The sequence below is a fragment of the Pyxicephalus adspersus genome, chromosome Z (genome assembly GCF_032062135.1).
Source record: "Pyxicephalus adspersus chromosome Z, UCB_Pads_2.0, whole genome shotgun sequence".
In the NCBI taxonomy this organism is placed as follows: Eukaryota; Metazoa; Chordata; class Amphibia; order Anura; family Pyxicephalidae; genus Pyxicephalus; species Pyxicephalus adspersus.
In genome coordinates this window covers 63,803,765-63,826,838 of record NC_092871.1, presented here as the reverse complement: position 1 = coordinate 63,826,838, position 23,074 = coordinate 63,803,765, and the positions used below count along the sequence as shown (strand labels likewise).

The following is a 23,074-nucleotide window of genomic DNA, read 5'->3' as shown; positions in this document are numbered from 1 at the left end:
TAAAAGTAGAAAAATATGATCGCTCATCAAAACTGACTGTAGAAGAAGCCATCATTGTTTATCCTGAAATTAGTAATGCGGCTAGAATTATAACAGTAATGACACCCACCCAAGTCAGTGTTGAAAGACTATTTTCAGCTCTAAAAATATCCTACAACTATATTCCAAGTTTAATAAACTGTTTTAGGTTTTCCAGCTTGTGTTTTTGTTCATTTAGTCACTTTGTTTTTGTTTAAAAACTACCAAAGAATGTGGTTCATATTTTTAAACTGGTAAAAGTTCTTGTTCCTGATTTTTATGCATGCTATGCTAATACTTTATAGCCACTGGATGAAAAGTATAAAAAAAAACCTTATTGTTTTAATTTTTTTGTCTTTTGTTTAAACTGGTCAATACAGTAGAGCGTCAGCTTTCTAGCCAGTAGTTCTGTGGTTAAATGGCATGTATGTTGCCATCTTTCAATTAACATGGAAAACACTTTAGCATATTACAGGGTTTCTCATTTTATCATCACACTTTTGCAACCAAACTTCATAAAAAAATTAGAACCCTTAATTATTCATAAATCAATAAATTTATTATAAAAGTAAATATACCACAATATTCTTTATCATAAAAGTTTTTCTCAAGAAACATTAAGATGTATTGGGGGGTGTGTCTGGGAGGGAAATTTAAAAGCAGATTACAATGTGATATGCCTTTAAATGGTTTTTACAGTACAAAAACACCACACAACATGAAAAAAATAAAAGTACATTTTTAATTTTATATTTTATTTCAAGATTACATTGTTGTCCATTATTTCAGTATTTTTTTAAATTATTATTTATAATTATGTATTATAATATAAATTATGATTATAATATAATAAATATATTTATCATACCCGGGAGTTAATCCTAAAAATTACAGGCCCACAATAAAAAAAAATTTCTATGCAAAAAAAATAGGATCACTTTTTGCATTAAAAAACTGACAGGGGGGTTAATTCTCTGGGTAAATGCAATAATAAATATAAAGCTAATAACTGAAGAAAAAAGATGAATATTGTTATTTTAAATCTTAGTATAAATCCCCTAAAGATATTTAATTTTAAAATTATATAAAGTAAAAAACATAACTGACAAATTAACAATTTATTTTCATATATTTTATTAATGTTTCTTGAGAAAAACTTTTATGGTAAAAATAATGTGTTATATTTAATTTTTAATAAATTTATTGATTTATGAATAATTAGGGGGTCTAAATTTTTTTTTGTGAAGTTTAGTTGCAGAAGTGTGAAGTTTGAATGCAAATGTGTGAAGATAAAATGAGAAATCCTGTTGGCAAATGGGAAGGCAGCTGGTCCAGATGGGTACACAGCAGAGATCTATAAGATGTGAAAAGATGATTGGTCATTAGTTTTATATGAACTTTATAATACTATGTGGACTTCCGGTAATTATTTTCCAACAGGTAAAGAAGCATACAATGAAGTATTGCCAAAAAAAGATAAGAACTGGATGCTACCAGAGTCCTATAGGCCGATTTCACTGATAAATGTGGATGCGAAGATTTTGTAAAAAATTATGGACAAAAGGTAAGCTTCTATACCAGAATTGATACTCCCCACTCAGGTGGGGTTTGTAAGGGGACAAGCTGCAGTGACAAATAAACAGAAAGTGCTGGCAGTTCTTGAAGTTACTAAAGTACAATTGGATAATGATATAGCAATATTGGGAATTGATGCTAAAAAGGCATTTGATAATGTTAGTACACAATGGCTATTTAAAGTGTTACATAAACTTGGATTTATTGGTTCATATCTACATTTGATACAGAATATGTACCTTTCACCTACACGAGTACATACACCAGGATATATATCAGCTGCATTTGAGATACCGAAGGGTACACGGCAGGGATGTCTGTTGTCACCCCTGCTTTTTAATTTAGCTTTGGAGCCATTAGCACGTATGATAGAGGAGACATCTGACTTTCATGGAGTAAAGGTGGGGACCCAGGAAGTTAGAGCTTCATATTTTGCAGATAATATCGTATTATATACAGCTAAACCAAATGTAGATATTAAATATGTCCAGGATCTATTTCAGAAGTTTAGTAGGATTTCAGGTCCAAAGATCAAAGTGAGATATCATTGGCACACCCTCAAAAATAACCTGGGCAGAAAATGTCTCTTTTGCAATAGCTAAATCGTATATTACTTATCTTGGTATCAAAGTTGGAAAATGTTCATCTTTATACAGTCTGAACTGTCCCCCCTTGATACAAAGAATCTGTAAAGAACTGGAACTGTGGGGTAGACCGCCACTTTCGTTTTTTGGTAGATGTCAATTAAACAAAATGGCTTCTTTTTCAAAATTTCTATATCCGATGCAGATGATAGCCTTGCTATTAAAACATAAAGATGTTCAAATTTTGAATAAGGCATTTAGTAAGTTTCTTTGGCAAGGAAAGAGCGAGAATATCTTTAAATAGGCTGCTTTTACCAAAGGAGGAGGGAGGGGTAAACTTCCAAGACATAAGGTTTTATAATTTAGCATGTCTCATACACCATGTAGTAGACTGGGTAAAGGATACATCTAGATGTTCTAACTTTAATATAGAAACTAATATGGTACGACCATGGGAATTGAATGCCTTACTACAATGTAGGGTAACTAGATTGCCAGACCAATTGAAATATAATTTGTTAATACGAGATACGGTATTAACATGGCGAGAGGTTAGACGTAAATTACCAATAAGTAAAAATAAGTAGTGAGTAAAGTACCAATAAGTATATCTAAATATCTTCCCATTACTGGAGACCAAAATTTTGCACCGGGGTTTACGTGTAGTGTATTTAAGCTGTGGAAATGAAAATAGTTGTATTATTGGCAAAAATTATTAGATAAAAGACACAAATCAAGTATGGACGTCTCAAGCTTTATTATTTGCAAGCAGTAAACCAAATGAGACCACTAATCAATCTATTCGGATGGACCCTATTTTATGTTTATTTGGGGAAAGAAGACACATATATGCAAGTTATAAAATATAAAGGATGGATTACTATATGTTTGTTAGCAGCTAGGAGGGCCATTCTTAATGAATGGATTAATACCATAGCATCTACTCTACAAGGGGTAATCAGAATCTTGAAAATGTTTTTTCATAAAGAAAAATTTGAAACAGAAAAAGCAGAAGATAAACAAGTCACTAGTATTCAGTGTTCAAGAAAAAATGTTTATATATGATAGATTTAAATATTCCACTAGGGGTGTTACACGTGGTACGTTTTAATATAATATAAAAGTATTGATTACTTTCTTTGGCAAGTTACTGGCAGATCAAATATGATCTATGGATAATAAACGTGAAGATATGATTCTATGTATGTTCTTGGGCAGTAGGAAATTTTTTTTTTTTTTTATAAATAGTATATCTTTAAGATGATATTGCAGTTGAGGTATGTTTGGTACTTATTAGAAGGTCAATGAGCACTGTAATGTGATTTGTTTACTTTTAAAATTTGCATTTATTGTATGTAATGTTTTGTGGTAATGTGTTATATGTAAAATTGAAAATAAAAATTATATTGGAAAAAAAAAAGAAAACCTGTAAAGACAGAAGTCAAAGTCAGGGGTACCAGAAACTGAGAAGTTGGGAGAGTCGGAGGATTTATCTACCGACTCCACGTGCAAAAAAAACTGCAGATCTTGATCATTAAAGAGTTACAAGATGTTGAAGAAGAGCCACTTTCCTAGGGACACTGGGCTCACTCAGTAAGCTCAGGGGTTGTGTACACAAGGAAGAGTTGAACCTTTAGTTACCCATTGTCTAACCCACAACAAACAGAATATAAAAATGGAGAATATCCATTTGTCAATGGACTGAACATACCGCTAACACTGCACAACGATTTTGCTACTGGAAATAATACGGGATTTACATTATATCGTGTGTGCCGATTCCAAATCTGAACTCGGAATTTGCTTATCACATACAGATTTTATGTTATAAACGTGCTATAGTTGTTCAAATGGTCAGTAATTAGGTAATGTGTTTTTACATGAGAACATTATAACAGTTGCAGCTACCACTATGTCTGCTGCCGCCTCAGCTGAATCATTTCCCCTGGTGGCATGCATGTTTCAGCAGCGGCTGGGCATGTCTGGGCAAGTCAGTGAGCTGACTTTAGGTATATAAGGCAAGATGGACCAAGGGCTTGTCTAGTGCAAAACCATCTTACTAGATAGTAGTTAGGTAGCAGTGAGTCTGTTTTGAGCTAAAGATAAGTAAGCACAGCTGTGTTATAGAACCGGACAATTTTTGTTACATTTATGGCAAATATACCCGTGTGATCAATGCAAGAACCCAACCAAGAGGGCGAGATTTGCTTACAAGTATTACTTTGGATGCGAAATTGGAGGTCAGGATAAAAGCTAGGCACCTCATATCTGCTGTCAGGTGTGTTACGTTGGCCTAATACAATGGTTGAATGGGAAAAGGAATAAAATGCCTTTTGTTGTTCCTATGGTTTTTGGCCTGAGCCAAAAGACCATCACTTTGACTGCTACTTCTGTATGAGTAAAATTGCTGGGTTTTAGAACACTAAGTCAAAAATTGTCTATCCCGATTGTGAATCTGCTCTGAAGCCAGTGCCACATGATGTAAAGATTCCAGTTCCTGGTTTCTGCAACGGGGAACACCAGAGAACCACAAACACAAAAGCAAGTCTCTGAAACACTTCTGAAGTGTTCTGAACAAGGACTTAGAAAAATTATGTGTAATTGTATATGTTGTTGCAACATAAAACTATGTTTTTGTAACGTCATGGAACTATGAGGCAAAAGTTAGTTATGTATAGAGATTACATAGTAACTGCAGAACAAGAGAAAGTAGCTAATCGCGTTTTTATGCGTTATTTAACTTAAGATCCTAACGTCCTAGCCAGAATTGGACTTCATATTTGGATTCAGTGCACTTGATTTAGTATAAGACACATGGATTCGACCAAATAGCAGACAATATTTATTTATTTTTGTGATGCAGTGATTCTTCTGTAAAAGGCAACTTTTAAGATATACCTCTGGAAGCTTTTTCTGATGTTTTCAATCTCACTGTTGTAACTGGGACTCCCTATGATGGTCTGAAATGCCTGGATGGGATCAATGAGCTGCCCCCAAACTTTGGAACCCAAACGATCGAGAATGGTCATGAAGCAGTGAAGAGCAGGCCAAAAAGGGTTTGTTCTTTCATCTAAAATAATCAAAAGCAGTAGAAGTTGGTAAATATTTTAAAAATTCCAACAACCGTGAATTTGTCCATATATTTGCTTAAAATTAAATAGAGGATTTTTAAGTCCATCTATGTGATCAGGTGTTACAATATGGTTGATTCCCTTCAATAAATCCTAGTGTTTTTACATGTTTTACAAATAGCTTCCTCAGGGGATATCATTGAGATTTAGAACTTTAAACCACTCAAAGTATAAAAGAAAAGATTAGATGTACTTCCAAGTTCAAGAAGCTCAGATTTCAAGGGGCATCCTTTAGGGGAAAGACTTCTCTGGTGGTTTTCTGCACCATAGAGAGCTATGTCAGGGGATTTAATTTGTTGGGAATGATAATAACACAGTTCTAGGAGAAAGGAAGGAAAGACACAAGGGTTAAAGTACTGACAGAGTATGCATGCCAAAATCTTTCCCCTTTTTCTGAAAGAAATCCCCTTAAAACCAGAGCTTCTTTGAACTTACTCTTGAATAGGGACACTTTTACGTACATTCCTGGAGGTACATCTAACCTTTTCTGGTATACTTTATTAGTAGTTTGGAATTCCAAATCTCCTTGTTATCCCCTGGGAAGGCCATTTGTGAAAATTTTCTCACGGACAACCGGTTGGTGACCGCAGATCTATATCTTTTTTAAATTACTTGATGTGAGATTTAACGATTTGTACAGATGCATTGAGTCATAAAATTCAATAAATCTGTATACTTTCATATTCACATAAATCTGTATACTTTCATATTCACATATGTAAATTATCTTGGTCTTTTGCCAACACCCAAAATACTCCATCTTTTCATTTGGGCCCAAATCTGGCTATGGGCCCTATGGTATTTTTGTACCTAGGTAAATTTAGGGGTTGATTATTGTAAAACTACTTCGATAACCAGGTAATCCTTTTTCCCTATCTGTGAACCTGCAAATATTTGATAATATAGGAAAGGATTAGAGCAGCATTAACAAATGTCATATTTCTAGCTATAGAGTGCTGTATATATATGGTAGACCAAAATCTTTTGGCGGGTTAATCAGTTAACACTTTTTTTTAAATGTGTTTCAAACCAACTTCAGAGCTTCAGTTTCTAGTTTAACTCTCCACAAATGAAAATACATATTAACATAACAAAAAGCCAAAAGCAGTCAGATTTGCCTACCTTTCAGTCTTTGAAAGTGATCATTTGATGAAGCAAAGAATATTACTACACAGTAAAACTAACCTGTTTCTATTTCCATCACATGAAGAATAGACTGCATGAAATCATTCTGCTTGTTAGGCCCTAGCAACAATGAGGCCATGGCCTGTTCCTCAAGCACTGTCAGCAACATGCAAATACCTACAGATAATAAAAAGGTGGAAAAAGAAATTAAGCAGAAGACCACATTTTAAAGCACAGTGCTTCCCAAACATTATTATGTTTTAAAAACCTAATGGCAGTTCTGAAATGAAAATAAATCTGTCATGAGAGCAGCTGCTATAGCTGACCTCTCATAAGAACGTTGGTTTTCTGGATGTCAAGCACATCATAATTACTTTATTGGCTTACAAGTCAATGGCCTATTTTTTTTTTTTTCTGACACGGCTTAAAGTGGAAGTTCCAGCCTCACAATTTCAAAAATTCACAATTCAGGCAGGTTAGTTACTGCAGAAAGGGGCAGGTGAAGTCCTTTCTGCAATAACTATTCTTAACTGCCCAATCACTGCCCAGCTGCTAATTTTCACAAGGTTGAGCATGCACAGCTCATGGTTTGTTACCAAGGTCAACTCAGGCTCCGCACGGAAGCTATATCATCCTGATCGGCCATTCGAGGTGGCCAGAAATAGGATACAGAAGGAGAGAGGGTGGCTATACCTGCAACTCCAGGTTTAGTTCCACCTTGACAGCCTTTTTGTTAGGACTAGAGAAAAATAAAATGTTTACAGGTTTTCGATATACTATAATAGTGGCAACTAATAAAGCTATAACGGACACAGATGCAAATATGTAAAATCAGTCTGATAACCTAGGAAAACAGCAATGGTTTAAAACAACAAACTAGTTAATGACACAATGGTCTGACTTACCCAGCCAGTAGTTCTTGTAATTAGCAGTGTCATACAAATGTGATGGCAGAAGGGTCAGCTTTCCATTTTCTAGCTCTGTATATATGTAAATGTCAGCGGATTCAAACAGACCAAGCTCAATGACTTTAAAAAGGCAGGTGAAAACTTCCTCCAAGTCATAATAATCATCCCTATCTACCTTCCCCTGTGCTCTTGCAGTCAAAATGGCCCAGCGACGAATCTAAAAAAAAAAAAAACACGAGTTAATTTCCTAGACAAGGAACTATATATCTAGGCAGCAATCACCGGATATGTTAGAGATTGGATTCATGGCACATCTCGTTATGCTGATTCCTCAACAGGCTAATTAAACTTGTATATTCTATCAGTGATAAAAAAAAAACCTGTTATCCAAAGATTGAATAAACCAGACAAACATAAATAGACAAACATTTATCAGCCCCTAATCCTAGCAGATGAGTGATGTCTTATGGTTATTTCTGGTATAGAGTGAATTTGAACAATGAGATTAGACGCTCAGGGCTGAGTAGATGGACCGCACACATTCTGGACAAGTCCCCAACTGATATATTGTTAGTTTTCCTAGTTAGTTTTTTTTTTTTTTAGGCTTGGTGGGCTACTGCAATGTATAGAGAAACGACCCAATAAATCTATCATTATGCCTATATCTCCCCCATGCGTTCTCAGCAGATGAGACTAAGCTCGTCACCTAGCTGTCTGAAGAGTGCTGCAATGGAAGCAGGCCATTGGGCTATCTTTGGAGAATCCACTTTGCAAGGGACGCGAATCACAAAAGGATGTAGCAGAGATCAGTATATTATATCCTTGGTAGCTAAAAAATTTTTCTGAACTATACTATTCTCCCATTTTTTAATTAGTTAAAGCAGACAATTCTAGCAATATATGAGCAACTATGAGTTTTATTTGTTATTAATATTGTTTTCTGTTTAAATATTGGATTTCAATTTCAGTGGATTTTCAATATATGGTAGTTTTATTTATCTTTCGTTTTTTGGCATTTGAATATACTAATTCTACTCATTTTCAATGGCGGAAGCTAATTAAAGCTAGGTATTGGCAGAGGTATGTTGTGCTTTCTAAATCTTTGCTGCACTGGGGTTATGGGCTCTTAGTAATTTTTTTTTTTTCTAAATCCGGGGTGATAATTTTGTGACATAATAAATAATCAACACAAATTATTTAGGCACTTTAAGATACAAATTGTTAGTACAGGTTGTACCCGGGTTAAGGATGTCTTCCTTGATAGGAACAGGCTTCCTTCCTTGCTGTGTGCAGAACAGAGGCTTGGAGGGGGGCAGTTTGCATGACTTACAGAAGAAATCTTTTGCTTACCACAGCTGAGGTTGGGGGATGATATTAAGGGGTCATTCTTCAGCCTCCTAAAACTCTTTAATGACCATAATAAACTCTGCAGCTCGTTCTTTTTGCATATCAAATGACAGCCTACTCCAGAAGTTAACGAATGTCTAGACTCCATAAAGATTTTTTTTTTTTGCTTTGTCCGTGAATAAATCACAGTGAGGATTTTATACAGTAACCGACACCATTCTGCCTAATAATATGTTGTGACAAACATCTGTCCTAATTGCTTTAAAATAATGTACCTGTTCCGACTTACAAATTCAACTTAAGAACAAACCTATAGTCCCCATCTCGTATGTACCCTGGGGACTACGTAGTATGTTTATAATTAGGAATTTAGGAATACACTGACACAGATCATTTATAGAACACTGGGGAATGCATTTTTTGTTGAGGTAGATCTTACACGTGTTTTTTACTAATTTTTGGGTGGCGAATCTAGAAATGACCCCAGTTTTTCCCAGCTATCACATCCAGTTTTTACTATACAGGGGATGCACCATTTTTGTCAAAAAGCATACAAATTTTAAATACAATGAAAAATTATTGAAATAATTTGAAATGTACTGTTTATTTAAATTTCTTGTTACTCTGACATTTTTTTTTTTTTAAAGTAAAACATTTGAATTAAGGTAAAAATTTACGCTTGTAGCTCTTCCTGGAGTGTTCAGTGTTTGGACAATCCCGCCGGATGCTCCAACAATAGTTAGCCATCATATGTACATCCCCATCTACTTGGATACCTTCCTTCCATGAACTTCAAATCTTGGTTGGTGGAGTCATTTACCTTGCTCATCACCGACTGGACCAAGGTTTTCCGGGAAGTTAGAAAGATGGCTATGCAGAAAATGCACCTTGATGCTCATGTTGCAACCAAGCATTTTGTAGATCTCCAAGAGTTTCTGAACAATTTCTGTTTAGTTATTTGTTCGTATGTTTTCAAGAAAATCTTTGACAATGGCTTTGAACCAAGCATTCTTTTCGACTTCTGACCCAATGAAATGTTCATCTTTGATGAGCTGCCGAATCTGTGGATCTGTCAAATATGCCGGCCTTTATTTTTTCAAATGACAGGCTAGCAAAATGCCAAAATAAGGTACCTGAAAGTCTCCTTCAGTTGGTAAAGCTTTAACGAACTTCTTCATCAGACACAGTTTAAAGTGAAGAGGCGGGAATATAATATTATCTCTATCAACAAGAAGCTCATGTAGAATGTTTGGATCAACTGGTTTTATGGTAGATTTTGGAGGCCAATTCCTTTCCACCCAATGCCTATCATGAGCTCTGCTGTCCCACATGCACAGATAACAGGGATACTTGGTGTACCTGCGTTGCTGACCAAAAAGGAAGCATACCATTTTAAGGTCAACACAGATGACCCAATTGTGTTGGTGATATTTCAACAACTCAATGACTCTCTTACGTCTGCATACTCTTCACAAAGAGAAACTGAATGGCCAATTGGGACAGACTCAAATATTTTGCCATTGTGAAGGAGGACACACTTCAAGCTCCGCTTTGAGCTATCGATTCCCAATTCCTTCATTAAACCAGGTATGTTATGGCAATACACAAAGCCACTGTCAGATCTAAAGTACTGCAGAAATGCCATTTCTCTGGTTCGAAAGTACGATACCTTGGTTCCTTTTTCAAGTAAGTTTTTCTCAAGCAGTCTTGATGCTAGGAGTTCTGAAGCCTTCTTCGATAGTCCCAAATCACTCAACTCATGCTGATCAAATCCCTTACGAACAGAGCCCTCTTCAATTTTAATCTCTTCATCATTGTTGTCACCTAGTTCATCACCATAATCATGTTCTTCAAGAGAGGGTAGTGTAACTAAAACCGGCACTGGGATTTCATTTGAATGAGCCACTGGGCGTATTGCTGATGGTAGACTATGATACTCAGTTACATTTATTTTTCTTGTTATACCCTGAAGTTTTCACTATACAAAAGTAACAGTCACTGAAATGATCTCCTGGCCCTCGCCAAACCATAGGTATAGCAAATGGCATCTTATCACTTATCAGACTCATCTTGATCACCAAGTTTAACTGAAATTTGCCAAATAGGCTTGCTCTACAAATGTGCTGATGTTCATCCTTTGGCTGGAAATGGTGAAATTGCCACAGATATAAAAAAATGAATCAGGGTTGTTTAGGCCCTTACGATGAGAAACAGCAGAGCCAGACATGATCTGAAAGAAAGGAAATACATGTGTAAGTAGAAAAATAAATGTTGCTTTTTCACTACGTAGAGCAGCACACCTCTGACCACACTGTCTTGCGCGCAAATGAATAGCCTATACAAATCCACACTACAGTAATCGCATTAAAATAAGCGGTAGAGAAAAAAACCTGACGTGATAGAAGAACACTAACTGCACTTTCAGAATCAGCATACCTATTTTAGTGTAAATAAGCTTAAAAATTGAAGTCAACAAAAAATGTGTTCAAAATTGTTCCCCAGTGTAACTTTTTGATAGGCTTAATACCCTACTAGTTTGGATTTTTTTTGTGGTACTCTATTTTTGTGTAGATTTGGTAGGTGTATTTTTTATTACTTGGATTTGGTTGCTTAGTTTTGTGATAGATTTGATACCGTCCTCCTCTGCTTGAAGTGCCAAGCCTTCCCTACACTCTGCTGTGTGGTTTTCAGTCTCCCCAAATTACCCTTTTGTGAAGGAACCACCCTATTCTATTTAGACGTGCCTACTATATATGACCATAAAAGTTTTCTTTATTATTCACAATCATTAAATATTAATATTATTATAATATTGAAAAATGTATAATCTGTTTTGAATTATATGTGTTTTTGCATACAAAGTGTACTGTGAATATTAATAAGGTTGTTGATATTGTAGGTCTCCTTGTTCCCGATGGAGCAGACCTTGTTCTGTGAAATACGTACAACACACCATATGGCTTCATAATGTGATTTTAGAATTGTTTTTTTTTAGTTTAAATTAGAAACGTGCTGTGTTCTCCCAAGAAAATTTTCAGGCGGATGAGGGGGAAGCTGTAGCCAGGTGGTAAAAAAGTGGGCAGTGCAAGACACAGCAAATTTAGTGTTGCAAGTTTTTTTATGCCAAAGGTATCCAGTAACCAATATTTTGTGACAGTGTTCTACCTTCCCCCTATATTTTTTCTAACTTTCCAATGCCTGGCTTGTTAGAATGTCCAATTTTTTTTTTTTTTTATATTATGCCCAAACTGTTCAGTGCGGTGTATTTTAATCCAACTGCCTAGTGTTTCATGTTTTATTAGTGTAATCCCTTGCAGTACTGTAATATTGTGATCAATGTGGCGTAACAAGTTATGCTTAGTTTACATTAGCAGCAAAAACCTGGACCATTTACCCCTCCTGAGTGATAACTTAACAATTACTAGGCACCTGGGATTGGTAACAGGCAGTACGTGCTAGGCTTTTTCTGGCCTAGCAGTTTTTCAAGCAGCAATGGTTCCTGGCAAAAGGAAAGTAAGGGCAGCAAATGCAACCTTACTGCCAAGGTAAACTTAGATGCCACCTAGCGCTATATTTAGTACCGCAAAACTTTTGTGAAAAAAAAAAAAAAAACACTTGATCTGTTTATGAACAGAGCCAAGCGAGTCCCACGCTTGTACAGCTTCCCTCTTCTTTCCAATGCTCGCCACTTTATCAAGTGCTGATTTTATTGAGCATGGGTGAGATTTACAATATAGAAAAGCCTGATATATTCCCGATGCGCAAATGGAGCAGGCCACAGCTACCTGGAATGTATGACACAAATATCCCAGGAGGCTGCAGATTTACCATGCTGTCCTTACCACCATGAAGGAGAAGGAGAAGGAGAAGGAGAAGGAGAAGGAGAAGGAGAAGGAGAAGGAGAAGGAGAAGGAGAAGGAGAAGGAGAAGGAGAAGGAGAAGGAGAAGGAGAAGGAGAAGGAGAAGGAGAAGAAGGAGAAGGAGAAGGAGAAGGAGAAGGAGAAGGAGAAGACACCACATTTAACATTCTATCACTCTTTATATAATGTTAAATGTGGTGTTGCTTTAAGAGCATCATGCATGTGATAGCATATGGGGGCAGGACAGCCAGTGCTGCCCCCCTCCTCATCACTGCCCACATTTTATGGGCAAAAAAAAAAAACTGCCTGTGAAATTTCTTTCACCTGCATTGTGATAGCTGTGTGTGTAAATGCTGCAAGTCATATTCTGCAGCCTAACAACTCAACGTGTTCGAACCTTCAGATCTTCTAAATTGTTCGTTGTAATGACTTGAGAATTTTAGGGTACACAGGGGACTCTCATAGCTACTAATAACCAAATTTTCTTTAAAGAATTTCAAGATATGGGGGATCATGAGTTTAAAAACCTGTGGAAAATTAACGTTTGGGTTGCAGCTTCACCTAGGAGGCCAAATTGAAAATGTAAATTAGGGACCCCCAAGGGCCACTTGCATAGCAGAGGGCATTGGGGTGGTGCCCCTAAAAATTTTACCTACCTTTCACAAAACTGTTATTGTAATACTATGCAACCCTGCTTCTGTTCTTTAAACCCCAAATTTATCTGGAATGGGGAGGTGCAGGAAACTGAAAATGTAGGTGCAAGGGGGGGGGGGGGGGGACATGTATAACTCCCCCTAAAATTTTTATGTTCTAATGATAACATAGTGTTTAAATTTTAGGGGGTGTTAGCCACAGACATTCCCCACACCTTTTCAGTTTCCTGCACCTCCCCCATCCAGAGAAACAGGCAGTGCATTTGCAACAGTAATTCAAATTTGGTGGGGAGCGGTTAGCCACAGGTGTCCCCAATGCACTTACATTTTTGGTTTTGTACGCCCCACCAGTCTAGGGAAATTGGGATTCAAAGAAGAGAAGCAGACAGGGTAACATAATATGAAAGGTAGGTATCAATTTAGGGGTCCCATCTCAATGCTTCTTGCTATGTAAGTGGCCCCGGGAGTCCCCAATTTGCATTTTCAATTAAGGACTCCCTAGGCGCACTTGCTTTTAAAACAGCAACCCTAATGTTATATTTTCACAATTTTTTACAATTCTGATCCCTAAAGCTGGGGTGCTCAGAATTGTGGTTAGTACTAACTATGAGGGTTACCTATTCACCCTGAAAATTTCAAGTTTTTATGACATACGGTTTAGGAGATATGGAGGTTTATACACAGTGATCACAGGAACCTCTGAACGAATGACAGCTGAGAACGGAGCAGCCTCTCCAATGTCCGGATTAGAGCTGCTAAAAAGAGCTGGGCAAAGGGGGGCAGCCCGCCCACCAAAAGCATGCTGGGGGGAACTATAATGTGGCATTGGATAATTGTTGACCAAGAGAAGAGGTATAATTGAGAGATTTAAATAAAGCAACAAATGCTGATACATAGATTCATTGGCCAATGTTTGTGTGACAAAATATAAATGAATTAAAGTCACTTACCGTCTCATTGGGATGTACTAGTAGCAAGTAGACACCAGGAAGCTTTTCATAAACCTGAAACGTGTAATTGGCTTGTTCCATTTTGCACAAGGCCACCACACAAAGTTCACCTTGCAAAAAAACAGTTATTTTAGATTTATCAAAGGAAATTATACAAAATCCAAGGTAATCAATTGAACACACAGGTACAATATTCTGTTTTTTAAATCCTCTTCATCAGAATTCCAATCAAATATGATTGCTCACACGGTAGGACTACTTTCAATTGATATTTATCCTCATGTGCCCCATTTATACACATACAATTGGAAACTCAAAAATTGGTCACGTATGTTTGGTTGGCTGATAATTTTTCTTTAGCTTCATTTCAGATTCAATCATTTTGTCCAGTGACGTTCCACTAAGTATTTAGTCTCAAAAGTATTTTAGGGCTCAAAAGTAATTGGGACAATTGACTCAAAGGGTATTCCATGGGCCGGTGTGGGCAATTCTTTTTGTTATGTCATTATCAATTAAGCAGATAAAAGGCCTGGAGTTGATTTGGGGGGGGGGGGGCTTGTATGTGGAAGATTTTGCTGTGAACAGACAACATGTGGTCAAAGGTGAAACAAGCCATCCTTAAGCTGCAAAAGCAGAAAAAAATAATTAACTGAGAAATTGCTACAATATTAGCAGTGGCAAAATCTACAGTTTGGTACATCATGAGAAAGAAACAAAGCAATGGTTAACTCAGCAATGCCAAAAGACCTGGACGTCCACGGAAGACAACAGTAATTCCCATGGTGAAGAGAAACCACAGAATAATTTCTATGGTGAAGAGAAACCCCTTCACAACAGCCAACCAAGTGAACAACACTCTCCAGGAAGTAGGCATATCGATATCCAAGTTTACCATAAAGAGAAGACTGCATGAAAGTAAATACAGAGGGTGCACTGCAAGGTCAACCCACTGAATTAAAGCTGAAAGTCTGCAGTTCAACTGCATCTGAGTTGTTTCATTTAAAATTAATTGCGGTAATGTACAGAACCAAAATTAGAAAAAAAGTTGTCTGTCCAAATTTTTATGGACCTAACTGTACAATTACATGTACTAAAGGAATTTGAATCTACTATTAATTTTGGATACACTACTGGTTAATTTGGTTAAAATGCTAATAACCAGGTTCTGATGGAAAACAACTCCAAGGAGTTTTCATTAAAAATTCCACAATATTATTTTATCTTCTGCTGTGAACAGTCATGTAGCTGTTCAGCAGACCTTGTTGCTTGTTAGGAGGTAAGTGCTGCAGAAAACACTGGTAAATTCTCAGATTTCCTCTTACAAAAAAAAAATTAAAATTGTTTTCCTTTTTATTTACAGGTTACTACATATTACTGTATTTTTTGCTCCATAAAACGCATTTTTTCACCCCAAAAGTAGGGGGAAAATGTCTGTGCATCTTATGAAGCGAATATTGCTGCGCAGCCACCCCTGGCTGCAGTACCTTCAGGAGCCACCGGGTGGCAGAGATTACAGCTGCACCACTTCCAGTGCAATTCAGCAGCAACACAGAGGACATGGTCAGCAAGGCAGAGGAGCCCCGCTTGCAGAGCCCAGCCACAGCTCATAGCCCTGACACCGGCCACATAGGACAGGTAAAGACACTGGACAAAAGACAAGGTGACACATGGAGGGAGAGGAGACATTCATGGGGCTGCTCGGTGCAGGGGGACACAGTAGGCAAAGCCTACACCGGAGGGGGCCATAATGATAGGACATGCTGCATGTAGGAGGATGGAGAACTGCTCATACTGGTTCAGAATATTTTTTTCTAGTTTTCCTTCTCTAAACCTTGGTGCGTCTTTCAGTGCAAAAAATACAGTATATTACTCTAAATTTTGCTTCTTCTCAAAGCAAAGACTTTACCTGGGTAAAAATGCTCACCTGTTTTGGTATTAGGTATGTAGTAATTTAAATCACTGACAATATTTGCCTTATATTTCTTCTAAGATGTGTCTATCATAAAAACCTGTAATATCTTTATTTGTCAGCCGATACACCTTCCATGTTTATATTTTTCTATCCAAGTAGTACTTACTAATGCTTTTGTCAAGAAGCAAATATGGGAACTTAAGAATCTCCAAAAGTGGCACCCTTGCATTGCTCTCAAATTTGCAGCTATCATATCTGAAAAGTTGCTTCTCCCCGTCTTCTTCAACTAAGTAGAGCTCATCGTCCTCCTCAATATCCTCTTCCATTGCACTCTCCAGCTGCTTATTAAGCCGTGATGTTTCCAAGGTCCACAGAGCCTTAAAAAAAAAAAAAAAAAAGTCAATCAACAAAAAAACAATCAAAAATCAAACTTTTTGCTAATTTTTTCATTACTAAAAATTTTGCCACAATGTGAGTTTAATGTGGGCACTTCTCATAACTTATATTCATATACACAAATCGTCCTAAAAATAAACACAAGGAAAAAGAAGGGTTTTTTAAAGGCAGGCAATATCAGTGTATTATTTATAATTGTTCAGAATACATAATGTATACAGCATAGGCTGTCTTTCAGTCCTGTGATCATTAAGTATTCACCGAATAAGTATTTAGCCCAAAGAGGCACTAGACAACGCTGCAGCTATTAAACACACTGCAGCTTGGTGGATGTTGGGGCCACACTTCCGGGACCTGCCGGGCAGCATTGCAACTGCCCACCATGATTTGGCATCCAGCCCAAGGTATACCCTACCTCTGGGGCTCTTTTGCAATATCCCTCTCAGGAGACTTCTACTCAACCTCCAGTGTGGAACATACTTACCATCATAATCTATTTACCGCACACACACACACACACAGGCTAAACGCATCCGGATCACGGCTGACACGTATGCAACAAATATGTCCACCATTTTGCAGTGTGTTTAATAGTTGACATTGTCTAGTGCCTCTTTTGCCTAAATACTTACTTGGTGTATAACTAATGTTCACAGGACTGAAAGACAGTCTATGCTGTACACATTATGTATTATGAACAATTATACATACATTGATATTGCCTGCCTTTAAAAAACCCTTCTTTTTCCTTGTGTTTATTTTTTGTATCTAGCATTAAGGGTTGGCAAACCACAGCCTTGAAAGGCTACTCCTATTTTCCCCACCGGCCCGCATTTGTTACTATTGTTATCACAAATTGTCCTAGCTTAGAGCAAAAGTTCAAATATTGCTCACTCTACAGTTACTGATCTTTGCCATTCCCTCATACTGGTACACATCTTTACATTGTCACCAATTCCAACCTCGCCATCACTGGTCTCTTGTCACCGATCCCTGATACCTCCCATCCCAATACTTCTGACTCCTTCTGCATTCTTTCCTTTCTTATGTCAACAATCCCCAATGCCGCCTCTCCCATACTGTGCTTCAATATTCATCACTGAACCACACTGTCTCATCCCTTATCCTGTCCTATCATCAATAGATCACTGCTGCCATCTAGTTTTGTGGTCATTGACCACACTACCTTCTTTCCGTTCTTGTTCTGCTGTCATTGATCTCTGGCTGCCCCGCCCCCTCTCCCATCCTTTCCAGTCAGTGATCCCAGCTCCCTTCTCATCAAAGAAATTCTGACATCACTGCCACTTCTCCCATCCATGCTCTGCCATTACTGTTCCCAGATACCTTTTCTCCCATCCTAATGTACAGTCAGAGTCCCATTGCCTTTTCTTCTATTCTCTCTTGCTATTGATGATACCTGCTGACTCCTTTCTAATTCTGGTCCACTGTAACAGATTCTTACTGCCTTACCTCAAACCCCATACATTTATATACAATTTCTATTATCCTGTGCAATATCTCACCGTACCATCATCAATTTTCGCACAATACCCCTGCTAACTTACTGATCACCTGACATATCACTCTTTAATATCTGGTATTCCTTCACTACAAATCTGCTCCAGTGTAACCAATTTTTTCTGCCTTTTCTCCCTCAAAATTATGCAATCCTGACCATTATCCACTACTTCCCTTACATCCAATTCTGCTATCACCAATCTCCAATCCTGTTCTGCTTAAGCCAAGCTCCACTGCCTCTGCCCTATTATGCAGTTACCTATCATGCCGCCTCCTATCCCATCCTTTCTACCAAATTTAATCCCTGCTGACTCCACTCATATTGTCAATGATCTTTATGGCCACCACTCTCATCCTATTCTATGTCACTACCCTCACTCTCAAATCATCTGGTCGTCCTATCAGGAGCACTATTATTTTTTTTCCAAAATTTGTTAGTTCATGTAATCTCTGACTCCATTACCACCAATCCATGCTGCATGTTTTCACAAACCTTCTCATGCACACTGATACTTACTAGTCCATTTACATCCCATTCTATGATCCCAAGCTGATCCCACTCCCCAATACTTACTCTAGTCACCAATATTCAAATTCCATTCCTCCCATTACTAATTTCTAATGTCTCTAATCCACTATCATTTTACAGTGCCTTCTTTTCAATCCTGTTCCACAATTATGGATTCATGCTGCCTTCTCTTCAAACCTTCTTAATTAATATTGATCTCATGTAGGTTTTCTCTCTCTCCCATCTTCTACTTCAGAATACCTGATTTTTTTTTTTTTTACATATGTTGTCATCATACCTCCCAAGTCCCCCACTCTATTCAAATTCTATTCCATTGGCCATCATGCCTATTTCCCACAATTTTATCACTAGATTTTTTTTGAATCACTATGATCCATCATTTGCCTGTTAAAGGCTCTTTGTAGTTTCTAACAGGACCCAAATATGTTTTCTTTTTCAGATCGATCACTACCTTGTGAATCTGTGGAACCTTATCTCTGGCTTTGTGGTATTCCACCACACACTCCATACAGTAGGACAGGTCATCATTTGCACCATTAATATCATCATTTGATAATTGGTTGGCTGCATAGCTCTTTAGCAATTCTATCACATTAGAACCTCCAGGCGTACACCAGCGACATGTGCTCATCCTTCTGTGAAAAAAAAGGAACAGTTAAAACTTCTGACAAAACTTTTTACTTTTTTCTGTGCCATTGTTCTTCTCAGATCTGAAGCTCTAGGTGGCGGCCCCTGTATTGTGACCCAACCTTCCAGTAACTGAAAGTTGCTGGGGGGTGCATCTGGTTAAAGGGGGCTGGGAAAAACACGGCACTCCAATACCATCATGTCATGCTGCATCTTTTCACAAACTGCTCTAGGGTTACAGATACTTACTAGTACCTTTGCACCCTATTCTCGCATCCCAAGTCCATCCTTCTCTTCTATTCTGCCCATTACTCATTTCTTTATTTTTAAATTGTATTTATATTTTTTTAAATAAGACAAGAACAAGCAGAAGTTTAGTAACATAAATAACATTAGCAGTAAACAATACGACAAATAATGTAAGCGTACACAATCAAAAAAAGGCACATTACTAATTTCTAATGCCTTCTTTCCAATTCAAATCCACCATCACCTTTTTCCCTCAATACTGTTCCATGATTTTGGATTCCTGCACCCTTCTCTTCTAACCTATCTCTCCCCAGCAGGGGAACAAGCTCAGGAAAGTAAAATATTGGAAACAGCAGAGGAACAAAAAAAACTCCTAATCCACAGATAACCAAAAATTAAGTAAATTTGCACTCCTTTTACAGGTGACCTATAGGGAAAAAGCTACCAAACCTTGAAAGGGTCATTTTATAAACCAACAGTAGGCACACACCGATATGTGCTGTAGGGAAATATTGAACCACAAAATATGGACTTTGCTAGCAAGCAGCTGCCATCTATCCCAAGTCAGCACCCTTATGCATAGCTGGCACTATATGTATACCTCACAACAGGTACATTTTAAAACAAATCTAGAATCTGCCATTCCTATCCTCTTCTGCAAATTCTGGTTGATTGATAGGCTATCATTATAATCCTTTGCTATATTGTGACAGCTATCTGATTACAGGTGCATTTCAAATGCAGCAAGCTAGACAAACCAATAGAATAGTCAGTCACATAGAGCAGGTTTATCAAAAGTTTTGTTGTCTCCACATTGTCCCCCTAATGCTGGACCTGCAGCACAGCCATTCCCGAGTCACTCAGAACTAATTAATGGCTTTTCCCAGCTCCACATGTACGCTCCTCCCCACAGCATGCAGCCATTCTTACCTCAGTGACACCCAGCTTCCTCCTGGGTCAGCCGTCTTCCAACATAGATTGCCTCACAATGCCTGTAGGCCACTTTTTAATCCCTGGGCAGGCGCTGTAATTACCCCGCTCAGCCCGTCAGTGTCCAGACACCAAGAGGTCTCTCCCCAGGAAGTGACGTCTACGCCGCGCGTCTGTTTACTTGCGGAATGTAAAGTTCTTGTCCAAGGGGCTGCAGAAAATAATCACTGTGATGAAGCCACTGCAGAAATTCTTAAATCAGGAAATCTGACAATACCCCAAACATTCCCTGGTGGGAATTCAATTACCTGGAAGCTTTCCACCAAGAAAGGTTTGAGAGAATGTCAGATTCGCTGTTTAAATAGAGCACATTATGATGGTAATTGCAGTCATTTTAAATCGACTATAAGTGTACCAATGTGCCATGTATCAATTACATATTCTATTAACAATCAGTATTGTAATCATTTTCACCAATTTATCTAAACCCAATATCTATTAGGAAATAAGGCGTGCATCTGTTTTTCATACAATGGTGAACCAATACAGTATTTAAACAGTATTAAAATACTAAAAATTTAATAAAATCTGGTTTCGTCAAAATATCACACAAGATGCAGTCGTGCTTTATTTTACAATCCTATAAAAAAAACATTATTTGATGATCATTAGTTACTTTCGCTGCTGGGGGTGGCGGTCTAGCAGGTGGCTAGCAAAGCATACAGAGACTCTGCTTGTAGGAGAGGACCCATAAGTGGGAAAAAGAGGAATAATCTGTCCGGTGAGGAGTACAGCATTGCGTGACACATATCCCAAGAAATGCTGCTCCTTTTGAGGAATCCAAGGCTCAGCCATGCGTCGTCATATTGGGATTTCTCGAAATGTAAAAACAAACAAATAAAGAGAGCTACAATTAAAATCCAGATATTGGAATGACTGATCACCAGTGACAACTTCCGGAGGCGTTTTAAAAAATTTGAAACATCAGCCAAGGGATGGGTATAGATTCGGTATTCTATATCTTACAATGGTGCAGGCTCAGGAACTACAAGTGACTGCTCGGTGTGGGATACACGTTTGCAACGTTACCTGCACAGAAGCTGCAGAGCTCCAATCTCGCAACGTTCCACTTAGACCTTATCCCGTCTCTCTGGTAAATATAGACAGTCTGCCTAAACCGCCAGCATCATACACACCCCATTCCCGCCAAGACTTCACTACGACAACTACGAACGCAAAAAAACACTCACGGTAGACATTGGAACAGAGCTGTTTAAGGAAAGTGCTTGCGGAAGGGGCAGTGATTTTACAAGGGCCGGAGCTTACGAAGTGACGTAAAACGTACAGAGAAGTCTGGCAATGTTTACTGTCTATGGTTGCGTGTTTCGGCATGCTGCGATGGATTTTTCTCCAACCTATACAGAGGGGAGGGACGCAATATGAGGGTACAGGACAGCACCGGACAGTGTCATGTGGGGGTGAAGGAGAGCAATTAGAAGTAGAGATTTGGAGATGCAGGAGAATGCATAGGGGTGGGGGGCAGTAGAGAACGTGGGGAGTGGGATCTGGGGGCACAAAGAGTTGTGATGGGGGAAGGGGCATGGTGTAGGAGAGTTTATTGATGTGAAATCTGTAGTGGTATTGCGAAGGGGGCAGAAGCGTTTATGGGGTGTAATGTGGGGGTGCAAGACAGCACCTGGGGCTGGATTTGGAGGTGCTGGAGTGTGCTTTACAATGTATTTGGCTTTTAGGTCAAAATTTGAAATATTGTAAGTGGCCCATTGGGAGTGCATTAGTGACTATTGATCCTATTATCAGATTACCTGGCCCACGTAATCTGATAAGAGCAGTACAGCAGAGGGATATTGTGAACATTAACTTAATTTCCCCAAGCTATGCCACTGGATGATCATGTAATCTAATTACCTAAAACTTTTGATCTGCACCAAAATCAATGTTGCTAAAATCACTATTGTGTGTGTGTGTGATTTTTTTTTTATATAATTTACAGTGATGGAAAGAAGTATTTGATCCAGACAGAATAACAACAAAAGAACCCTCAAAATCCCAGTGCTCAAAAGTCAGAGCTTGATGTGAATTGTAATGAGTGAAATAAGTATTTGATCCCCTATCAACCAGCAAGATTTCAGGATTGTAGAACTACACAAGGCTGGACTGGGCTACAAGACTATCATCAAGCAGCTTGGTGAGAAGGTGACAACAGTTGGCGCGATAATTTGCAAAAGGATGAAACACATAATACCTGTCAATCTCCCTCGGTCCGGGGCTCCTTGCAAGAACTCCTCTCGTGGAGTTGCAATAATCATGAGAACGGTGACGAAGCAGCCCAGAGCTACAAGGGGGGAACTTGTCAATGATCTCAGGGCAGCTGGGACCATAGTCACCAAGAAAACTATTGGTAATACACTGCGCCGTGAAGGCCTGAAATCTTCCAGAGCCTGCAAGGTCCCCCTGCTCAAGACAGCACATGTAAAGGCCTGTCTGCAGTTTGCCATAAACATCTGAATGATCCAAAAAAGAACTGGGTAAAAGTATTGTGGTCATATGAGACCAAAATTGGGCTCCTTGGCATTAACTCAACTCACCCTGCTTGGAGGAGGGGGAATACTGCCTATGACCCCCAAGGAGACCATTCGCACAAACTTGGAGGTGGACACATTATGCTTTGGGGTTGTTTGTCTGCTAAGGGGACAGGACGCCTTCACCGCACCTTCACCTACAAAGGAGTGGCTCAAGAAGAA

At 38.3% G+C, this 23,074-nt stretch overlaps 1 protein-coding gene across 6 annotated transcripts in view; it reads right to left on the bottom strand.

Moving 5' to 3' along the window:
* SETX (senataxin) overlaps nucleotides 1-21,629 on the bottom strand; it is a 63,770-nt gene extending 42,141 nt beyond the window's left edge. For 3 of the 6 annotated variants that reach the window (XM_072429475.1, XM_072429479.1, XM_072429480.1), the window contains exons 1-8: nucleotides 21,402-21,546; nucleotides 20,313-20,523; nucleotides 18,958-19,141; nucleotides 16,230-16,440; nucleotides 14,152-14,261; nucleotides 7,339-7,558; nucleotides 6,494-6,610; nucleotides 5,076-5,247 (exon numbers count right to left, since the gene is read on the bottom strand). In XM_072429475.1, coding sequence (XP_072285576.1) covers nucleotides 5,076-5,247; nucleotides 6,494-6,610; nucleotides 7,339-7,558; nucleotides 14,152-14,261; nucleotides 16,230-16,440; nucleotides 18,958-19,137 — 1,010 coding nt within the window. In that variant the 5' untranslated portion in view covers nucleotides 19,138-19,141; nucleotides 20,313-20,523; nucleotides 21,402-21,546. The other 3 variants (XM_072429476.1, XM_072429478.1, XM_072429477.1) reach the window with 3 other exon arrangements.
* Between the last annotated feature and the right edge of the window lie 1,445 nt (nucleotides 21,630-23,074).